This window comes from Macaca fascicularis, chromosome 7 (assembly GCF_037993035.2).
Source record: "Macaca fascicularis isolate 582-1 chromosome 7, T2T-MFA8v1.1".
NCBI classification, from domain to species: Eukaryota; Metazoa; Chordata; class Mammalia; order Primates; family Cercopithecidae; genus Macaca; species Macaca fascicularis.
Window position 1 is genome coordinate 158635868 of NC_088381.1, and position 23604 is coordinate 158659471.

Genomic DNA, 23604 nt, shown 5'->3' on the forward strand with positions numbered 1-23604 from the left:
AATACGAAAATGGAAGCCACCTTCGAGAGACATTCTGAGTGACACAGTGATACAGGAGACCCTGTTTCTCTACATAGCTGCCAATGCTGCTCCAAGTCTTTCCCTTTTCCCTAAGTAAACACTTTCTCGTTCTGTCCACAAAACTGATCTACTCTGATTATGCTCACGATGATTTTGCTCTAAGTGGAGACACATACAAAGTGTCAGAGGTTTTTAGTGGAATTAAACTGCCTTAGCTTAACTGTTCTCATTTTTTCAAGTATTACTGAAATTAAAGTGCTTAATAAGTTATAAAACCTTTAGCAGAGCTTTCCAAATGATCAGAGGCCTGTGGTTCTTTGCAGGTTCCTTTGTCTTGGACCTCCATTAGACATCAAGGAAACATGCCAAAACAGTAAACAACAAACAAAGGCCCCACACCTTTCCAAACTACAGCCCAAAATAAGTTGATTGAGAAACAAATTGCAATGCCACATGCAAAGCAGATGTGTCCAAATTCATGTAGGACCAGACACAACCTGAACCTTTAAATGCAACAGCTGTTCGAGACTTTCTTCAAAATCATCCAAGCACAAGGGTTGATAAAATGCACACACAATGGGTATTTGACGCCCTGGATTCCGTGCAGGTTTGGCAGTAACCAGGGAGGATTAGAACCCAAAGCTAGATTTTGAAATAGAGCTCTGGACTGAAGCATTCTTACACAACCATCCCACAGATGCCTTCCCGTCTTGCTCCAACTCCAGTCCTCTGTGGGGCCTCTTCTTAGCTCTCCTGCTTTTTCCCAAACCCTCACTAACCTCCCTCCATAGTAGAAGGCCATGACTTCTCTTCCCAAACCAATTACTTTTCCTCAACGAACTTCTTTTCTTGAAGGATTTAGGTTATAACTGCTGGCTGGTGGAGGCTTTCTGCTTTGGAACCATAGAATCACAGCTCTCACGGTTGGAAGGGAGACCATCCACCCCAATCCTTCAGTTACAGGGAGGAAGCTGAAGTCCAGGGAGGTGAAATGGCTTGGGCAAGGTCACCCAGCTATGAGTGTCTGACAAGAGAGTGATTCCTGTCCTCCTCTCCTCCTGGTCAAACCGCCCCCCTGCCCCGGGGAAGCAGGTAAACACTCCTCGCAGCTCTGGTGTTCTGACACCACATGCCCACAAAGGCTGCTGCCACACCCACAAGGCTCCATTTACTCATCCTTCCCCAGGTGACAGCCTACTGTGTGAACAGCACTCAACCTGGTATTGACAGGTGGGTTGAAAGGCACAGCATAGGCATGATGTTGATTTGCAGGGATGATCAGGGCAACCAGGGACAAACTGATACAGGGATCAAAATGATGCCTTGAAGGAATTCAAAGCTGGTTTGTTCATTTAGCGAGTATTCCTGAGTGGTGAACACATGCCAGGCAGCATTCCAAGTGCCAGGGTAAAGCAATGACAACGACGGGCATGGGTTCCTGGAACCTACAGTCCAGTGAGAAAGATACTGAACAAGAAAGCAGGGCAAAAGGAAGAAGTACAGGCTGCTACAGGAGGAAGGCTTCATGGAGAAGGTGAGAGAAGCTGTCAGCGTAGGGGAGAGATCAGATGGTCAATCAATGCCCACACCTGCTGCAGAAGCCCAGCTGTGAGCCATAGTCAGGTGACAGGACCTCTACAGGGGCGGTATCTTGGTTTCCTCTGTCCCTAGGTTGCCAATGGAAGCCACTTCTCAATGCCATTCCCAAGCAACCAGGAAGACAGGTGCATACCTCAGCCCAGGCCTGCCAGGGGAATGGCATGTCTGGAGAGCTGACCTTTGAATCACCCTCCCAGTCAGCACTCAGGAATGTGCTGGGGTTACCACCAGTGTCTTGCACCTGGTGGGTGGGCAGGCATGTGGCCAACATCCCCAGAACAGCTGGGAGGGGATAGGAGGGTTTCGGGAATGGCAGAGGCAACATCTAAAAGCTGCCTTGGGGAAGACGAAGGCTGCCAAAACTTGCCCCTCATGCAAGGAGATAGTGTTAAGTCCCCTTTTTTGAGTAGCCACAGCGGAAAACTGTTCATGTCTTCCACGTATTGTAAAGGACCTGGTTCTTTTGTCTCTGCCTGTTGGCATCTTCCTGCCAGTCAATGATACCCTTATGATAACCAGACCCCAATCAGTGGCTAAATCCCCACCATGCAGCTCAGCACTGGGTTCTGCTACCTGGCTCCTGTTGGCAAGGGACAAAGGCTCTCTGATGACTCCTGGGTTCAGGGTATATGCCATGTGCTGCTCCCCAGGTTGCCATCTGACCCTAGCTTGGGCCCTCCAGCTGTGTGGATTTAATGTCCAACAGCAGAGCCGGGAACTCCTGCGTCTTCACAGCTGATGCTCAAACCAACCAAAACAACAGGCTCTTTGCTGAAACCTCTGAGAAGGGTTCCTGGCTCCAGGTCAGCCTCGATGGAATAAAGGAAGATCACCTATCATTTCAAACTGAAGAGCTGAAGGAGTTGTATCAAGATATAGAGTGCAGCAAGCATAGGAAACGCTAGAGAAACTGACCTGTCTGGAGATGGCAAGTTGCAGAGCCAAGTAGAAAGCTGCTTGGTGATCTGTGGGTGACAGGCTGTGGGCCCTGAAAAAGTATATATGGCTATTAGTACATGGAGAGGAAGCCATTTTTACTTTCCCTATCAAACAAGTCTTTTCCACATTTGCATTCTTATACTGAGGCCCCATAGTTATTTAACTATGTAACGCTTCATTTAAACTCTTCTTCTTTGTCCACCTACACATGTAAACAGTTTCCCTCTTACCAGTGTGTAAAGGTACAGGAGCGCGTTTTGTCTAGCATCTAAAATGGCAGCCGCAGCTTGTCGGCTTTGCAGAGGGCCTCGAGGTGAAGAATCCACAGGCCCTGAGGCCTGATCTCCCCAGCAGATGGGCCCCTGTGTCATGCTGGGACACAGTGAAGCCATGTGTGCACTTGGCAAGGCAATGGCTGCTTTGGTTAAGTTTGGCTCGGCCTTCCTTAATGCTACTTTATCCAAATTTCTAGATTTCAGAGAAACCATATGAAAATCAAAGACCCAGCTTTGCTTATAAAATGAGGTTTTGGTTTTTGGTGAAAAAAGGGAAGAGAAAGACACTCATTCAGTCTTTTGAAGCTTCTACAAAATTCCATGCCGTTCACTGATTTATTCCAGATAACTGTGATGTGTAAGAGTGTGGTGAGACACCAGGCTCAGTTTTAAGAACTGACATCAGACAGGAAGGGACCATACTGGCCTCCTAGCTGATTGCCAATGTGGTCTTCTCTGCTTCTATGTGGAAGTCATTTTTATTTCAGCATCAGCAACTCAAATGTAACTACGTACAAGACATAATTCTGTGTTTAAGTCTGCTGGGAAGAGAAAAACAAACTTCTACTTTCTTTAAAAGGCACCATGGAGCAGACTAATTAGGTGGGATCCAGATAGTAAACAAAACTTCATGCTGTTCTGTCAACATTCTGTGATTAAAGGAGGCTCTTCTACCAGCAGAAAACAAATTTGAGATGAAAAAGAAAACCAAATCATTATGGATTCAACTGTGGCAAACAGGCCAAAGATGGCTTTCTACAATAATAAGGTCTTTTAATTGAATTGTCTGCTGCAGGGAAGGGAGCTAATAAGCCTCCCAGGTGTTTGCCATCCAGAAAATATGCTAAGTCCACCAGTTTAGGGCATTATTTATGCAAACGTAGTAGCTCATGTGCAGGTCCAGGGTAAGGCAAAGCTAATCTCTGTCCTTATATTAATCTTAAGAGCAAAGCACCTAGACTTTCAGTCAGGGGAATCTTCACTTGGCCTCAAGACATAGCCTTAGGACCTTTCTTAGCTTAGTTGAAGAGGCTGAAGCTGATATTGCCTGTGTTATCCTTTCACATGTCTTATTTCTCTCTCTCTTTTTTTTTTTTGGAGACAGGGTCTCACTCTATCACCCAGGCTGGAGTGAAATGGCATGATCACTGCTCATTGCAGCCTCAACCTCCCAGGGCCCAAGCGATCCTCCCATCTCAGCCTCCCAAGGAGCTGGGACCACAGGCGTGCTCCCCACGCCCAGCTAATTTATAAATTTTTTTGTAGACATGGGGTTTCGACATGTCATCCAGGCTAGTCTAGAACTACTGGGATCAAGTGATCCTCCCACTTCGGCCTCCCAAAACGCTGGGATTACAGGCATGAGCCACCACGCCCAGCTACTAAATGTCTTATTTCTAAAGTCCACTTAGTATGTAGCAACTTTTAAAATTTTACAAACATTGGCTTTCCATGAATTTGTACATCAAAGAATATTTTTCTTTGGTGTTTATAACAGTGAGATTGAAAAATCATGGTTTCTCTCTCATAATTATTCAGGAAAAAGAATACACAATGATGAAGAAATTTTTTGATTTATTTTATCTTCCTTCACAAATAATAAAGTTTATACAACTCTCAAAAAGAATTTCTTAGAGTTATAATTTTCTCAGTTCAATTCATATTCTTCACAAATAAATCAAGTCATGGTTGCCTCTATGCAACACCAACCAACTGAAGGGCTGGCAATAATCTTTTGAGTTGAGGGTGTGCATAAAGACAGTTCTGGCTAAAGACCCCATGCTGGCCTCATCAAATGATTTTTCTTTGTTAACCACAGCACCGTGAAAGGAATAAACCAGCAGTGCTAGAGATCTTGGTATTTCTGGAGTGCGTTAGGGCAACATCTGAAGGATTTCCAACTTGGCTAATGATGCATATTCAACTGCCAAATTTCTAATGAGGCACAACTGAAACATACACATTTTAAAAACCTTATTTCTACAATTTGGCTAATGAATTCAACTGACCACTTTACCCACTGAAGGAAAAAAGGAAATAAGGAAAATGCCAAACAAAACAAGAAAAAGCTCCCTGTGTTGATCTCAAGTAGATGCTGAAATACTTGCTTCCCACAGAGCAACTTCAGCAGCTAAGCTTCCTGTGGGAAAGCCCCTTCGGTATGCCACAGGCAACTCGCAGGACAGAAATCCTCAGGCAAGGCAGGTGAGAGAAAGGACATCAGCAATCAGAAGAACTGCAAGCCTTCTGAAGTCTGTACATGAATCTAAAGCAGCCTCAGAAACCCCGTGCCCATATACTGAATACGTGGCTAGACTGCTCAGAAATACCTAAAAGACCTAAAAATGTCACCACAGGGATGCTCACAAAACGCTTCCCTTATCTCAAAGCACCTCCACATGATTAATTCAGTCTCTCCGATGAAGAAGAGCCCACTCATCCTTTTATCCACTTACCCACCCATCCACCCATCCAACCACCCACCCATCCACCTATCCATCCACCCACCATCCAACTATCCATCCATCCATCCATCCATCCATCCATCCATCCATCCATCCATCCATCCATGCATCCACATTATGCAGTATCTCTAATATGACACCAGGGCCTATGCTAACTTCTGGGGAGCATGGAGATGAATCATGTTAGTGCCTTTCCTTGATGAGCTCCCACCCCCACTCCAGAGGGAGAGACCCAAAATGACCATCATGACAGTGCAGTGGGAGCAGTGCCCAGAGATAGGCATGCTGGGCTGCTACTGGAAAGCATCACATGGTCGCATGGGCTTCCCAGATCACCTGGCTAGAACCCAAGGATGTTGTGGCATCTACCCCAGGGCTCTCCTAGATTCCATTTCCAACATTCTCTAGAGCTGAACCAAGAATATAGAGAAGGCTGATCAATGTTGACCCTAGTCCATAAGGCATATATCTTGTAACAATAATAACTACAGTTTGTGAAGTTATCAACTATTAAGCTTCTTGTCCAAAAACAGCCAGTAAATGAGAGAAAGCCAGAGTGGAGTGGAAAGCACATGATTGCAAAGCCCGTTCTTTGTACACTGTCACCTTGCTGCCTTGTTTAGCCAATTCTCCTTGAATTCCCCTTCAGTCCTGATTACAGGGCCCATTGGATTCGTGCATTAAGTTTTTTTAAAAGTGCAAACCCTGGTTAAATCTGTTGCTCAGGAATCTCTCGTTAGTTACACACACAGAGGGTGACCAACTTGTCCTGGTTTGTCCAGGATGTTCCTGATTTTAGGATTGAAAGTCCCATGTTCTGGGAAACCACTCAGTCCTCAAGAGATTGGGATGGCTCATCACCCTATATGCACAAATCATACCACACTTCAACTCGAGTTAGGAGAGAAAGGGGAAAACAAAGCAAGACTGTGTACCCTATGCCACAATGAGTGATAAACACAACCACCACCATGCCACCCCTGCCTCCTGGAGCACCAGGCTTGATGCATACTGTGGGCCATGCAATGAAAGGCGCTCTCAACTGTTTTCAGGATTGCTTTTCTCAGTAGGATGTGAGAGCCTGCAGAAGAAGCAACTCAGATCAATTCAGCATCTTCAGAAGCTTTGCAAACAATATTGTGTTCTTCTTCACTATACTTTTGTACAGGGCAAATGAATTGGTTCAGCTGCTTGGGTTGAGCTTATGAGTGTAGGAACAGCTGAGGGTCTCACATTCAGATGCAGCCGCCCAACCTGGATGTCTTCAAAAATCACCTCTTTGGATCCACTAGAGAACAAATATTTCTGAATTATGGTTCCAGTCATAATTAAGAGTTAACTTTCTTGTGCTATATCTGCAACCCCATCCCTTCTTGAATTGTGTTTTCTTTTTAAACAAAAAATGCAAAACATTAGTATAAACAGAATTGTGGGGAGGATATTTAAAATACATAGTAGAGAAAGTACTTCTCATCAAAGTAGTTTTAAATTATCCATTTACATTTAAGAAGTAATACAAATCATTTTTATTTACTTAAAATCTTTCCCTTAAAGATGTTGGTTAGGATTGCAATTCACTAGAATAGTCCTAGTTACTGTGTACTTGAAACAAAATGAAAAACATTCCTTTGAAAAACATTCTATATTTCACACAACTTCTAATTTAGGTTAGCCTTCTGCAATATCATCAGTTAGGTTAGTGGGATTTTATTACTCTTTATTCCCATATGAACTAATATTTTAAAAATCTCTTTGAATTTAAACTTAAGCAAAAGACGAACAAAAAAGAATTCAGGCCAATGGAGCAGCTGTTACATAACATGAAGTTATACTGGCAGCTCAAGGCAGACCACCACTGTGGCTGTTTTTAGAGAGCCAGTAAGATGTGCTGATTTAAGAAAAGTGAAACAGATGTAATGACCACTTTCTTAAGCATCCATGTGTGGGTTCTACAAACTAGGACTGGAGAATTTAAATCTCCAAATCATTTGAAATGGAAATGCTTTCCACACTCCGTGCTGAAGAACATCAACAAAAGCTTAGCACAGAGACAGGAGATCTGTTTGCAGATGTCAGTTGGTACTTTTTATCATTACCCAGACTGGGGCTGGCAACCTGAAGTAGCTACCGGCAAGGCTGCTAGGAAACAGAAATGAGACGGAAGAGTTTCAGACTCACTGAAACCAGCGATCATGATTTCATGAAAAAAGGCACATGGACACCATGATAAATTGGTAGGCAGCCCCAGTTCTAAGGAAAGAGTCTAACAAAGCTTGTCAGGTATTAGGAAGGCCTCATGAAATGTCCATGTAAGTATCTAAGTTTCTAATACAATTCCAAGAAATCAGTGTAACTCAGATATATTTAAAGTGACAGCATCAATACCAATTCTAGATTTCACATCATAGGGCTATACTTCCAGATAATTTCATTTTTGTGATTATACCTGTAATGAGAATAAAATGAGGGCAATGTAGTATGGTGGGGCAGGAGAAACTGGGTTAGAGTCAGGAGACCCTGACCACATACTGACTTCAACAGCTGCGGGACCGGCAGCTCCTGTAACTCCTGTGCCTCAGTCCCTGACCTGCAAGGGACATATTGCCTGTCTGTCTTTCTTACTTGTGTGTGGTGAGCAACAAATTAAATAAGGGATATGAAGGCACACTGTGACGCTCGAGCATTTTATAATTGCAAGGCCTTCTCCTAATTTCCTGAGAGGCACAATGACAGAGAGAAGCTCAAAGTGTTATGGAACAAGGTGGGGGCGGGGAGTTTGGGGCTCACTGTCTTCACGCAGTATTTCAGAGACTTCCTGAAATCGGCCTTCTCATTCCTTAATACAAAAACCTGCAGCTTGACATGTTTAAAAAAAAAAAAAAAAAAAAAGCTAGAAAAGAATAATCTCTTCTCTAGATGATGACAAATGTCTTTAATAAAGGACTCATCTCCCTCGGCATACAAAGTATCTGTCTTTTTCGAGCTGAAGTCACTTCATTAGGAATGAATAAAATGTGCCCAAATGGATAAACAGATTAAGAGTGCAGATTGATACAGCAACAAGTGACGTAGCAGGGTTTGCACGCTGTGTGTTCAGTGCTCAGGACGAAAGACTCTCAGGGGTAAAACACTGTTTACATAATCTTTATAAATATCTCTCCTTTTTATACTCATCATACTTTGGTGTCATTATGTACAGCCGAGTGAAAAGATGAACTCCCACTCACCTCTGAAATGCAAGAAGCGCCTTTCTCTGTAGGACCTCCTGCATCCCTCGCAAAGAAGCTAAGAAAAGGGTTCAGTTAGTCAGTGGCATGGGAGATCAGGGAGTTTTGACAAATACAAAACCCATCACAAAACCTGTGCATTCAACTGGATGAAAAGCAACAATGTCTGAGTGCCTGTGTGCCCAGTCCTGCACCAGGCCCTGGAGAAGATAGCAAACAGAGCTACCCCCGAGTGCTTGCACGCATTGGGTGTGACTGTGGAACAATGCCAAGGGGGCAGTGTGAGTTGGGTGGTCACTCTTGGTACTCCCAGGCATATGGGGGCCATTTGCAAAAGACCAGTTGGGAACTCCAGAAGGAGCATGACTGCCCTCTCAAGTGCAGGCATGTAACTCAGGGGAACGACAAGCTCCATGAGGGTGGGGTGGGAGGGATGCAAGCACCAGCAGTGTTGATTTTGACAGCCTTCAGAGTCCCTTCTGCCACTGACAAGCTGCAGTGCTGGGCCACCGACACTAGCTTGCTGCCTTGAAAGGCCAGCTTGGTTCACACTGGGCAATGGCCAGGACTTTAACACCTTCAAGTGAACACAAGGGATGAAGTAGGCAAACCCAACACTGATCATGGAAAATTAGCTCAAAAGTGTGAGGCCACCTGGCTGTGAGTCAACACTTCTCCTGTGCAGAGCACGTGAGAAACGGCCCCTTAAGCCTGGCTAGGAATGAAAAAGGTGCTTTTTACTACGGCAAGAGAAAAAGTCCTGGAGGAAACTGTTTATGGTTGGAACTGCAAGAGGCGGTTACCTAAAGCCTCCAACATGGCACCTCCCAGCCTGGCATGAGACTGAGAGCAGTGAAAGGCTGCCAGGGGGTCAATGTGGCTGGAGACCATGGCTAACGTAACTTAGAACAGCAGTGACCCAGCTAGAGAGAACCTCAAAAGGCCCCAACTGACCCATGAATGGAAGAGGAAGCCCCACAGGGTCAAGCAACTCTCTCAAAGTTGCAGGAGTAATGAGGGGTAGAGTCTGAACTAAGAATTTACATAGGTTAATATGTGGCATTAAATTTGCCCTTCACTCAAAGTCTACTATATCAAAAGCTATGTGCTGGGTATTGCCAATGTATCATGTGTATATGGAAAATTAGCAAGCAATCCATATTGAAAAGCAATTAATATGCAAAACTTCCCCAGGACCTTTGATATTTTAAAGCAGAGAAAAGAATTTGGAGTACTTTGTAAAATAAATTACAACAAAACCATAAAGAAAAAAAGGAAGTATTATAAAAGTCAGGATAGTATTTCCTCTCAAGGGAGAGAAGGGGGTTTGTGATTGGGAGGTGCACATGGAGGGCTCCCCAGGTGGCTGGCAAGGTTCTAGCTTCCGAGCAGGCTAACGGCTACAAGATATTTTGCCTTATACTAATTCAAATTCATTAAATTATCCATTTGTTTCTGAGATTTTTGTTTTGCATTTGTGTTACATTTAACAACAACATGATAAAAGAACAGTAATAGTTCAGGAAAAGTTTGTTAAACGTTCTGCAGATATCACTGAAAACTTAAGTATACAAGATTTTTTCTTAGCTAGAATCCCATCCATCAGAACTCTAAGCACATCCAAAATCACTGTTTCCAAGACCCCTAGGGGTCTTGTGAGCTGCTGCACTGCACATGTACGTATCTACAAATTCAAATGCGCAAATGGAGAAGGGGCATTTCCTGACCAGTCAAGGAAAGCTTCCTAGAAGTGTCTGGCCGACTCTTCCACATTCCTGTGCCTAAGATCCAGCATCCCTTCACACAGGACAGCCCAGACCAAGTGGTAGGACAGGGGCAGGTGCAAGGCTGGGTGGCGGAATCATCCTGCAAAGCCCAGCGAGGTGCCCAGTGCACCACCAGCATAATGTACCTGAATATGAGGCCTGGGAGCCCTGGCACAGGGCCTCCCTCCCTGCCCTCCCATTCTCCCATGAGACCAAGCAAAGAAGACAGCAGCACCAGGGGCCCCACCGAACGGCACAGCAGAATGCCCCAGCTTCTGCACCCTCCTGAGACAGAAGGGGACTGTGGGAATCCTGCAGTGTAGACTTAGGCAGTCCAGCCCTGCAGCTCAGCAGCCCTGGGGGTGGGACGTCTCTCACCGTCAGTGGCCTGCAGACTGTACGTGAGCCCCAGAGCTAAGTAGCCTTTGGCCTTGAACTCTGACGTTTTCTCTCCCACATCAACGACAGTTTTGGCAAACTTTTCAGCCTCTTCCAACTGAAAAATGAGACAAGTTAAAAACAACAACAACCTGCAGAATTTCTAACATGAGTTCCCATAAGCATCTGCTGCCAAAATTGGATTTCTGATGAGTCACTTTGAAAATGACTCCCAAATCTCCCAATCCCACTCTGGTGGTTCTGTTTTCTTTCTTGAGCCTCTCTTAACAGTTCGCAGGAGTCCTATCTTGCTTTTTCTCTTTAAAGTTTTCCTTACTGCTTCTTTGCCTTCTTTTCCAAAGTTGCTTTCATATTTGGTGGGGGTCTATCTTTTTTATCTTTATTTTTTACTGATTGGTTCTATAATGAAGTTGTGCTAGGTATTCAGAAGCTGAACTGAATATATTTGTAAAGAATAAAGTTCTTGGAATGTTTTATGTTTGAGCCTTTCTTTTTTCCCCCCAGGATATAAAGAATCCATTTAGGCTTGGATTCTCTTTGCCATGAACTGTTATAAATTTCAAAACTCCATCCACTTATTTTACAAACCTCAACACATGTACCTTGTGCCAGCAGATTCCAATGAGAAAATGTGCACCTGTAAACTACACCCACAAGAAGACCTGGTGCACAATTCATTAGAGGCAAAAATAGTAAGATTTGTTCCTTCAAAGTATGGCAAACGTTGATGATATTGAGTTGGGTGATAAGACACTGGAGTTCATATACTCTTGAGTTTTGTGGTGTTTAGAAATTTTAATAATAAAAATGCAAGAAAAAATATACAGAAAAGATTTGTTACTCATATATATATATATATATATATATATATATATATTTTTTTTTTTTTTTTTTTAAAAGAGGTCTGGCCGGGCGCGGGGGCTCACGCCTGGAATCCCAACACTTTGGGAGGCCGAGGCGGGCGGATCACGAGGTCAGGAAATCAAGACCATCCTGGCTAACACGGTGAAACCCTGTCTCTACTAAAAACACAAAAAATTAGCCGGGTGTGGTGGCGGGCGCCTGTAGTCCCAGCTACACGGGAGGCTGAGGCAGGAGAATGGAGTGAGCCGAGATTGCGCCACTGCACTCCAGCCCGGCCAACAGAGCGAGACTCCATCTCAAAAAAAAAAAAGAGGTCTATTTAAGGCATTTCAAGATGTATGTGTTACAGTAATAAATAAAGCCAGAGCTGGGAGGAGGGCAGTAGTCACTGCTGGGAACTGGCATGTTCCAAATGCAAAAGTTGTGTCCACTCCTCCGCCTGCCCACTCCTGGAGCGCCTGCGCCATCCCCTTGCCTGCTCACAGCCCTAAACTGTCAAAACCCACATGACCACACTACGCCTTCACAGCTGTGCGTTTCAGGTGAGAGCCTGTGCTTTCAAAACATCTTTTCTACATTTTCCCAAGCAAAATGAACTAAACTGGAACACTCTTCGCTAGGCTTACTTTTCTCCTACTGGGTGAGAATATGTGGAAAAAAACAAAGAGCAAGGACATAAGGGTGAAAAACCTGAGCTTGTAAGACGCTTTGGTCTTTTTTGAGCAAATCGTTTTTATTGCTAATGTTGACATGAAGTTAAAGAAAAGAAATTAGAACTCTATCGTATGTGGCAATTATCTATACCACCATCTCGGCAATTAGACTGAGTTTTCTATTTTCTACTCAAATGATGTATTTTTTGAGGTACTAGAATTGTTACAAATCAGGCTATTGCCAAATTCAAATTTGAACAAGAATATTTGAAGAAAAATGTGTATGTGAAAGAAGAGAAATGAAGACAGTTGAATTTAACATATGAGCTGAAATGTAGGGTGACTCCTTGCTCTTTAGAAAGTCCCAGGCTCCCAGCCTAGGCAACAGAGTGAGACCCTGTCTCCACAAAAAATACAAAAATTAGCCGGGTGCAGTGGAGCACACCTGTAGTCCCAGGTACTCAGAAGGCTGAGGTGAAAGGATGACTCGAGCCCAAAAGGTTGAGGCTGCAGTGAGCCATCATGTACTCCAGCCTGGGTGACAGAGCAAGACCCTGTCTCAAAAGCAAAAACGAAAGCAAAAACAAACCAGGCCACGTGTCTCTTCTCAGTCCCACATTGCTTGAATAAAGCAAGATGTATGGGAGTATGAATTATGGTTCTATCTTATTATCATTATTCCTGGAGCACAATCCCATAGGAAAAAACCCCTGGAGTACCCCAGAGTCCTCCGCAGTCCTTGGGTGGGGTGGATGAGGCCTGAGGAGGCCAGGGGCCCAGGCCCAGGCTCCGTGGCTCTACACGGTCTTGTATCTTGTCCTTGCGTAGCTGATGAATCACCCTTGCTTTCTCTCTGTGCCTCAACATGAAAAAAATGGGCAGGACTGGCCTGGAGTCCTCTGCAGGAGCGGGGAGGGGGGCGCCCCTACTCACCCAGTGCAGGGAGCCCATGCAGAGCTTGGCAGCGAGGAGAGGGATGGTGGCGTCGTCCGGCTTCAGGCGGATACACTCTTTCAGCACCTTCACGGCACGGGCAGACTTGGCAAGAGAAGATTATTTCTGTGAAACTCAAAGCGTTTGACAGAACCGAATACAACAGCCTTCTCAGAGGGGGTTTTGGTCAGGGTGGCCTCCTCGTGGGCTTTTCCAACTTTAAACCCAAGCAAGCGGGGGCCTGGGGCATGTGAAAACCAGAGCCTGTGGCTTCTGAGGGACTGGGGAGTATGCTGGGTTAAAAGCCAGCAGGAATGCTTCCCTGGTGCCACCTGAATTTCATCCCATACTTGTGTAGCTATTGGAAAATTAAGAAAAATGTAAAGATGGTGGAAGTTTGTTCCTATAAAAGATAAATATCCAGTTGAAGGCACAGAATACTAAATTTCTGAATTCACTTAGCTCAAATAATCTTCTATCTCAGGCTTCATTCGCTAAATTGCCCAAACAAGAAAAACAATAGCTACCACCTCTATTGAGTGTATACACAGCAAGGAACGCACCTCTAAACACCTACGGCGTAGCATGTCATTCCCCTGATAACACACCTACGGAGTGGGTGCTGTTCTTACTCCATTCGACCGAGGAAACTGAGCTACTCATAACTTGCCTGGGTCACTCAGCTGGGAGAGCAGCACCAACCTTCCATCCTGCCGTTGGACTCCCTCAGCCCACATTTTCATTCAGTATCATGCACTGACTAATATAACACATTTTTCAAGATAACCAACAGGTTTCCCCTCCAGGAAATAGCTTAACTCTCGGTTGAGTGTAAAACATTAGCTCTAGTTTAAGCCATGCCCATGACACCTGATGAAGTCACAATGACTAGAAAGAGACAAATATTTCAGAATTTTTCTTCTCAGTGATAAATCCATCTTGGCTTCCCAGACGATTAAATCTGATTGTTCACTGAGAGTGGACCAGGATAGTTTCCCAGAGTGGCTCAAAAGACTTCCATAAAGTCTATCATTCCGTGCAATTCATTGACATTAACCTCTTTGGCCTTAATAGGATAGGCATAAAAAACTGCCCATCACAAAGGGGACTCACTTTTCCAGCAGCCATCAGGGACAGGGCAAACTGGTACCACAGGTGGAACTCCTCAAAGGCAAACTTCATGGCTCTCTCTAGGCACTGGGTGGGAAAGAAAAACAAAGCAGACATCTGAGAATCGCTGGCGCCGCAACTGCACAAGCGTGAGTTGGTGTCCATGCACGCTAAGGTAAGTCCCATCAAATCTGCTTCCCTGGAAAGCTTAAAACATAATCCTCCACCAAAGGGCTCCTACGGAGTCCCCACACAGGATAATGCACATGCCGGTGGCCAGGACAACCCACAATTGACCAAAGTTGTGACAGTCCCTGCCCTTGAGTAGCTTTGTATCTGGCACAGGAAAAGAGGCAAATACATGAACAACACAAATACAAAGCCAAACTCAGGAGTGCCCCAAGGGCGAGAAACAGGACTGTGGTGAAGTGATCCCAGGAATCAGGAATGGCATCAGGGAGAACGGAAACTGAGCTGGGCCTTCCCCAGCCCAGCCCCACTGTGAGAAACCATCAAAGACAGAAACCACAACTTCTTTATCTTCTCAGTACTGGTGCATTGCCTGCCGTGGTGAGTAATCTACAAATGGACTTCCCTCTCGGTCAGCGAGGAGCCTCTGGTCCCTGCACAGGGTGACATGATGACATTAGAGCTTTAGGAAGATCGTGGGGGACTGGGGTGAGTGGGGTGAGGAGGAAGACCTTGATGGAGGCAGGCCAGGAACAAAGTGGACAGAATGGTCCGGGGGCTTCAGAATCAAGAAATGTGTCCAAGGTCAGATCAGCAAGGACGGGTCACCCGTGGAAGCATGTGGGGACTGGGGAGGCATAGGAGGTGCCCAAAGTTTCTGGCCTGCATACCTGGGGGAAAATCCATGCCACAGAAGGCCCTTGTGTATGCACGAGTGTGAGTGAGTGAGTGAGTGTGTGTGTTTGAGAGAGGGGGAGAGAAGGGGAGGTTTTTGTGGGTTTTTTTGTTTTGTTTTGTTTTGTTTTGTTTTAGGAGAAAGGGAGAATGGGGAAGGAAGTTGTCATGAACGAGTTTGGCATGTGAAATGCTGAGTTCGAGGCATCATGAGGTAATTTACCAGAGACATTCTGGGACCTCAAGAGAAAGATCTAACAGAAGACAAACATTTGAGAAAAGAGCTGAAGTTACTGGAAGAGATCAGATCAGTCCAGAAGAGTATTCAGAGAGAAGGCAGCAGGGCCAGACTGCGGAAAGGGAGAGCAAAAGGATCTGGAAAGGAGGGCAAAGAAGGGAGCTGGGACAGCAGTGTCACGACACAGAGAAGGCCCCAGGAAGGGGCCAATGGGGCCAGCGGCAACAGAGGCCAAGAAACCACCCGAATCGACTGGGTGACAAGCTCTGCAATGTGGCTTTGGGGGACATGGGAGGAGAACATAGGCCATGGGGACCAATAAGCAAAGAAAAGATGGAGATGAGGCATGAAGGAGGGATGTGTGGGGTGAAGAAGGGCTCTTCATCTATGTGCTTAATTTTTCATAGAGGCAACTCAAGCCTCTCGCTACCATGAGCAGAACGAGCATGCAGAGTGAAGACCCTGGGGAGATAAATTAGGTCCCAGAAGACTAGAGGGAGCCAGGTCCCTGGAACAAATGTATTCCTGCTGAGAGGCCTTCTCTTAGGGAGGCAAGGTCCTCCAGACAAGGAGGAGAGAATGGCAGGCCCTGTTGGGCCCAGCCAGTTTTCTCTGTAAAGATGGAATGAGCTGGGTGCTAGAAGGAAAAGAAAAGAATAGTGGCAGGAGGTTTTAAAAAGAACAGAGGTGGCTGGGCGCAGTGGCTCACACCTGTAATCCCAGCACTTAGGGAGGCTGAGGCAAGAGGATCACTGGAGGCCAGGAGTTCGAGACCAGCTGAGGCAACATAGCGAGACCCCGTCTCCACAAAAAAGGTAAAAAAAATTAGCTGGGTGTGGTAGTGCACACCTGTAGTCCCAGTTACTCAAGAGGCTGAGGAGGCAGAATAGCTTGAGCCCAGGAGGCCGAGGCTGCAGCGAGCTGTGATTGCACCACTGCACTCCAGCCTGGGCAACAGAGCAAGACGACCCTGTCAAAAAGAAGAAAAGAAAAGAAAGGCAGAAAAAGAAAAACAACGCAAAAAGTAGAAAAAGGTTTAAACAACAACAAAAGCCCCTTCCACCAAAGGGGACAGAAGGCTCACAGCAGGGTCAGCTCAGAGACTGGTGCGAGCACTCAGTGGGGCCTGCACCACTGTGTTGCCACCTTCTTTCGTGCTGCTAGGTGGCCAGTGCAGGAGCAGAGGAAAATGATGGGATGCTCAGCATTCATGGACAGTCAAGGTGGGAGGGCAGGGAGCTGGGGACCTGGAGACAAGGAGCTGCAGTGAAGGCGATAAATGGGTAAAGGTAAAGTGAGGTGGTGGGAGAGGAGAGAAAAGAATTCTAGAATTTTAAATGGCATATACAGAGGTCACACAGTAAATATGCTAGTTGGTTTACTGTGAAAAGCTGTTCTGACAAAAACATATTCTATTTAAAAGTAAAGTACTAAGCATTAATAAGCACCTAGTGCTTGGCGATGGCACAAGGTGGGCATCCGAAGACCTTCAGCAAGGTGAACATGGGCAATGCGTTCAGCTCAGGGCTGGCTGCGGGCCTCATCCTACGCCATGAGACATTGGCAGGAGGGGCTGGGTGAGGCCTCCAGGAGAGTCCTTTAAAAGCAAGGCATTCTCTGCCAGCACCCACTTTGCCCTCAGCCCTGCCCCTTCAAAGCCGGAAGTAGGGTGGCCAGGAACACTGAGCAGAAAGTAAGTGTGTGGCCCTGATGCCATGAGGTGCTGCAGCTACTGCACCAGCCTCTCACAGGCTTCTTGTAGGCTGAACCAAATAAACTCCGCTTTGGCTAAGCCACTGCATGCTGGTTTTGTTAATGACATCTGAATACACTCCTCACTAGTGCGGACACCAAGCGGCAGACCTGGAATCTGAACCTGAACCCAGGGCCCTCTTAGCTGCTTTGCTGTACTGAGGAAGGTGTCACTGTGCCTTTAAGGCGCACCGCGGGAAGGGAGAAATGAAAGCAGCATGCTGAGATCAAGTAGGCAAGACAGGGTAGCAGGAGAGACCTAACCCAGGTCTAGGAGGAACGGGCTGGGACTAAGTGGGGGAGGGCAAGTGTGATGGAGGATGCTAAGCAGTGAAAAGCCAGCAGTGCCTAGAAACTGACTTGGGGATGGGAATGAGGGATGATAGAGGAGGAGGAGATGAGAATGATCACAGTGGCTGAAATGAGGCACCAGGAGCCAGTATGTGGAGAGATGGTAGATAATAAAAAATAAGGATCGTTCTAACAGCCCTACTCAACCAATACGTTGCAATATCACCACTAAGTACTTAAATATACTTAGTAAGTACTTAAACACTAAGTACTTAAACATTTAAATGTTTAAATGGTTTTTTGTCCTCCTTTTGCTAAGAGGAATGATAAATATCAACTGTTCTGATCAACAAAAGGAGCTCGGCAGCTGAAACAGTGTGTTCTGAATCAAAAAGCTAGATGCTATAAATAAGTGTGTACCCTTCTCTTCTTGCATGCCAAAGGCTAACAGTCTCATTAAACTCTGTGAAGCACATTCACCGGAGGTCTAATTGGTACAGAGCTGCGTTCCAGGTGCTACAGGAAAGAAAAACAGCCCCAGTCCTCATCAGGAGTAGAATCACGGGATCCTGTGGCTGGCAGATCACGTGGGAAGCATCTAGTTGAAGCCCCCAAAGGAGAGGGCACTTGTCATTCTGGCTGCCTGTTACTTCAAATCTCTTCTGATTTTGGGGGCGGGGAAAAGCAGGCACTCCCAAAAAGACAAGCAATAGAAATGTGGCACACGCGTGGCATGCAGACAGCCAATCACATGCTCCTGCCAGCCTCTGAATCTGCAGGTAGGGAGGCAGGGAAGGGCCCTCTGGAACTCGTTCCAAGTGTTCCAAGTGTTCTAAGCGCCCTGAGTGAGCTGGGGCCTCCCAAATTGGGGCAGGGCTTTTGTCTCCCTGAATCTGTTCCAGTCTCCTCTTCAGCCTCTGGTGGAACTGGTGAGCTTAGCAGTGCAGATGGATAAGTTCCTTTTCTGCTTAACAAGTCCGGTTCCGTCACCTACAGCCAAGGCCCTGACAGTACGCCCAATCAAATGCTTCAGGCTCCTCCTGTAACAATCCCTACCTTCCAGCCCCCAACAAGTTGTACAGCTAGCTGCCTGAGAACCCTTCAGAATAGGGAGTACACAACCTGAATGGCAGCTAGGAATACAGAATCAAGGTGCACAACAAATTGGGTGTGTGAATTCGGGCAAGCAATTAACCACTGTGTGCCTAGATTCCTCACTGTAAAATGGGAAATATGACAGTGATTAATGTAGAGAGTTACTAAGACTTAGTTACTACATACAACGCCACAGGAAATAGCACCTCACAAACAGGCTAGCGAGTGCTAAACAAAGGTTAGCTATTATTCCTTTTAAAAAATTTTAACATTCTTATATTAGGAATGGAAATACAACAAATTGTATCATACCTATCACTTTATCCAGATTCAATGTACGAAAACTCAGATTTACAATGCATTACATCAGAAATAAATATCTTTACAAAATGTTTACAAAACTTTACGAAATGTTTCCTCATTTTAGAAAAGGATTCAATCTGAGACCCTGGAGAATAGGGCACAACTTTAGAGAACTGGACCAGAATGTGTGCTTATTCTTCATTTCTTTAACAAGTGTGGTAACACCCTGTAGCCAGGCACTATTTTAATTACTTTACAAGCATTGCCTCATTGGGTGATCCTAAGGACCCTGCAAAGTACAAGGCAGGTCTCTTTATCATCATCCATTTGCAGGTGAAGAAACTGAGGTGCAGAGGTGTTAAGGGAGTACACGGGCCTCTGAGTCGGTGGTGGAGCCAGATGGGAGGGAAGTGGTCTGGTTCCAGAGACTGAGCTCTTCACCACAACACTACTGCCTCTGAAACTTTAATTACATCGTGCCACTCACACTTCACGTATCAGGCCCACTCATGCTGCAGAAAGCAAAGGACAGCTAAATAAAAGGCCCCTAAAAAGGCCACATACTTCTTGAACTATTTCTTTTTTTTTTTTTTTTTTCCTGAGACGGAGTCTCGCTGTGTCGCCCAGGCTGGAGTGCAGTGGCCGGATCTCAGCTCACTGCAAGCTCTGCCTCCCGGGTTTTTACGCCATTCTCCTGCCTCAGCCTCCCGAGTAGCCGGGACTACAGGCGCCCGCCACCTCGCCCGGCTAGTTTTTTGTATTTTTTAGTAGAGACGGGGTTTCACCGTGTTAGCCAGGATGGTCTCGAACTCCTGACCTCGTGATCCGCCCGTCTCGGCCTCCCAAAGTGCTGGGATTACAGGCTTAAGCCACCGCGCCCGGCCCTTGAACTATTTCAGAGACTCAGCAATAGTTTTTTTTTTTGCTGCTAATGGGGACCCTTGCTTGAGGCTACTAAGGACGGAGTTTCCAGCTAGTAGAAGTGTCAATCAACTTTATTGATCCCATGATATCCACCAGCACCACGACAGCCAGTGGTGCCACATCTCCAGCCCATCGCAAAGTTCTCAACTAACAAAGATTACACGAGTCCTGTGTTTCCTCTACAGGTAGCATCTCTCTCAGTTCCCTCCTAGTTTGGACCTCTTTCTCATAATGATAACAACCCACCTCCCATAACAAGCCAAGAGGGTGTCCTAAAGAGAGTTAGGAAATCTGGGTCAATTACAAATTAGCCCTCCACCCCAATTCAGAAGGGTGTGAGCTCTGGCATCACAGCCGATGGTGCTGCCTGCCAGTGGGCTCTTGGCATCTTATGAGATACAGTGACGGCACGCCAGCTTTGGAAAACTGCCCAGACAGCTTCAGATGCTCCTGAAATGCTGATGCCAAGCATGCTGCCTGGATATATAACATGTCCTCCCCTATGTTTCCGTAAACATGAAGATTACATAAACCCCTAAGCAGTTCAGGTCAACCATACTTCAACTACAAAAGGAGACTCCCTGCCAAAAAAATACACCCATGGAAAAAAGAAATGTGGGTTGTCACTGGGAGCATACGCTATCCACAACCCTTGCCCCTTAGGCTGTTTGCTCATCCCAGTTCTGTTTGCCTATCCCTTTTTAAGAACCCTATCATATGTGTATGTGACAGAGTAAAAAATTGCAGTTTTAATGTTGTGGGGAGATGGAGAACATAAAATAAAAGCATTCACATTTTTTATTTTTTAAATATTTATTTATTTGCTTATTTATTTATTTTGAGACAGGGTCTTGCTCTGTCACCCAGACTGGAGTGTAGTGGCACAATCTCAGCTCAGTGCAACCTCTGCCTCCTGGGTTCAAGCGATTCTCCTGCCTCAGCCTCCCGAGTAGCTGAGATTACAAGTGCCTGCCACCACGCCTGGCTAATTTTTTGTATTTTTAGTAGAGACGGGGTTTCACCATGTTGGCCAGCCTGGTCTTGAACTCCTGACCTCAGGTGATCTGCCTCCCTCAGCCTCCCAAAGTGCTGGGATTACAGGCTTGAGCCACCATACCCAGCTGCATTCACATTTTAATGATGGTTCCAGTGAAAAAGATGCATTGATGAAAATGGACTTTTCAGAAGATGGCAGGTGTTCTGTGCATGGGGGACATATAAAAGAGTGCTTTAATCACCCAAGACCAGCACACAGGGCGTGAGGACAAAAAGAGCAGTCACATGGTGAAGGCACTGGCTCTGGGGCCAGGTTGCCTATCTCAATTCATGCTCCTCCCTCCCAGCCATGGGGTTGTAATGGGGGTTAAATGCAGAAATACATGTGAAATGCTCAAAAGAGTGTCTGGCCCGCATTGAAGGCTATCGATGGGCTGGCTTTTATGAAACAAAGCAAGAGCAGATCTTCAGGGTTCTGAAGGGCGGATGAAGGGGATAATGAGAACCCCTGGGAATGAGGGTGGGCACACCAGTGGACAGCAAAGGCAGTGTGAACAGGAGTCTTTGAGTGGCGCGAGCTAGATTCTGGCCCCTTTTCCACTTCTGGAGTCCAGTGGAGGGATGGCAGGGTGGGCCTAGGAAGGGAAGTGGGGCCGGTCCAGAGCTGCAGATCCCTGAGTCACCCATGCAAAACAGCAGGTGACATCTCCAAATCACCTCCCTCACAAGAAAAGAAGATGGATTTGGCAGTGGTATTATTTCTACCAGGAAAGATAGACCCATTCGCTGTAATCACATGACTGCCACCTCTCTAATCCCAGATAACATTCATTTAATACCACGAATATTTGCTAGAACAATAATTAGACTCTAAATGGCATCCTAATCATTTAAGTGCGAGTCAAAATGTCACTTGCAAAAATGGTTCCTTTTGGTAACAAGAGCTTATGCCTTTCCAGTCCCTTTTTCTGGCTTTTCATAAATCAGCCATCTTTGAGGGGCTCCAGGAATGAGAAGCTTTTCTGGCATCAGAAAGGGATTTAGCAATTACCTCCCTAGTACATAAAGCCCAATTACACAAACAGGGTGTGCGGCAGCGACAGCTGTACAGTACCACAAGCGCAGCAAAGCCAAAGTCTATTTTTGGAATTCAAGGGTAAGATTCTGCATCCAAATCCCATTGGGGAGTGGGCAGAAATAAAATAATCAGACACGCCTCAAATTTAGCCTGAAGTGTACGTCCAAAATTCATCACTATTAAAAGACAACAAATAGCAGAGTGAACTGCCATCATTATTTACCTCATAGACAGGTTAGCCATATCCTAAAAGTTCTTATGGCATAGATCCTTCAGTTCATCAGGGAGACTTTCTCTTCCACATTGTGTATACTTCATGAGTCAGTTAATCAAATTCCTTGCGGTTGTGCAACTGATTGTTTTTAAACATGATATATACAAAATATTTCACTTCCTTAACTTTTAGCAATAAAAAACTGCAAGCTATTCAAACATTTTGGGCCATCGTCTTAGATCCACAGACTGACAGACACAGAGCAATTTGAGGCCTTTGAGATTATCTGATCCCATTCTTACTTTATGGATATGGAAACTGAGACCCAGAGAGGAGACAGGACGTCCCCAGGGCTGCACTCAGTGGCACACCTAGAGTAAGAGCCAAGGTCTCATGATCCTCGACTCCTAAACTTTTTATTGTTGTTAGACAGAGTTTTGCTCTTGTTGCCTAGGCTAGAGTGCAATGGCGTGATCTCGGCTCACTGCAACCTCTACTTCCTGGGTTCAAGTGATTCTCCTGCCTCAGCCTCCCAAGTAGCTGGGATTGCAGGCGTGCACCACCATACCTGGCTAATTTTGCATTTTTAGTGGAGACATGGTTTCACTATGTTGACTGGGCTGGTCTCAACCTCCTGACCTCAGGTGATATGCCTGCCTTGGCCTCCCAAAGTGCTCGGATTACAGGTGTGAGCCACCGCGCCGGCACTCCTAAACTAAAAATGAAAGTACAAATTAAAATGGAGTTTGAGAGGTCTATCTACAGGAGCGTGGGTCCAGGAAAAGCTTCTCAAAGGCATACTTATGGGACTCTCAGCTACAAATGAAAGTCCCCCTCCTCGCCCCAAGTTTGGAGAAAACAGACATCAAAACTTGCTCAAGTTTTCTCTCCTTATATTGGAAATAAAGCAAATGCATCCATGCCCCACCCCTTCCCATTTCTCTTTTTGCTTTAAAACAGCAATACTGCTCCAAGCAGGGAAGTCTCAGAGTTTTATTGCTTTGGCAAACACTTAAAGGATATCATTGCCTCTGGCCACAGTGAGAGGAGTAGAGTGGGTTGTTTTCAAAGGTCACAGACTTTATTATAGAATTTGAATGCTGGACGCAGTTTTCTGGCATGCTCTCCTCTCAACTCGACAAATCAAGTGGACCAAGCTTGCACATTGAGTAAGGGGTCTCCACGGTCCTGCTCAAACTATACTCCATCTGCTGCTTTGCCAGTGTAGCTGTTCCTTGCAAAATGTACTGAATTCACAAAACGGGCATTCCATTCCTCCTGTCTCCTCAATTGCCTCTCACCTTTGGTCTTTTCAGTCTCTCTTCCCCGGCTTGGGGCACCAGGTTTTAACCCTTCAACCATGGCTGCCGCTTAGCCCATGCCAGGACTAAGGGAGGAAGTAAGGAGTTGAAAGTGTGGCAGCCTGGGACACACCATGTACAAAATAGCAGCACAGTAAATGCTCGGATGAAGGCTGGACAGAGAATTGGGATCCATTCTTTTGGAGGTCCTTTAAGGAGGGAGGAGTACTGGAGGGAGGGAGGAGTACTGGAATTACCAAGACTGGAGACAATGACATAGCAGAAAGGACTGAAGCA

At 45.8% G+C, this 23604-nt stretch overlaps 1 protein-coding gene across 23 annotated transcripts in view; it reads right to left on the minus strand.

Annotated features, from left to right (window-relative positions):
- TTC7B (tetratricopeptide repeat domain 7B) overlaps positions 1 to 23604 on the minus strand; it is a 274722-nt gene that overhangs the window by 105584 nt on the left and 145534 nt on the right. For all 23 annotated transcript variants that reach the window (XR_012416059.1, XR_012416058.1, XR_012416057.1 and 20 more), the window contains 5 exons: positions 14255 to 14338; positions 13142 to 13246; positions 10671 to 10788; positions 8527 to 8584; positions 2536 to 2608 (listed from right to left, as the gene is read on the minus strand). Coding sequence is in view for 20 of the 23 variants with exons in the window: in XM_073998071.1 (XP_073854172.1) it covers positions 2536 to 2608; positions 8527 to 8584; positions 10671 to 10788; positions 13142 to 13246; positions 14255 to 14338 (438 nt within the window). In the remaining 3 variants the exon portion in view is untranslated. The remainder of the gene's footprint in view (positions 1 to 2535; positions 2609 to 8526; positions 8585 to 10670; positions 10789 to 13141; positions 13247 to 14254; positions 14339 to 23604) is intronic.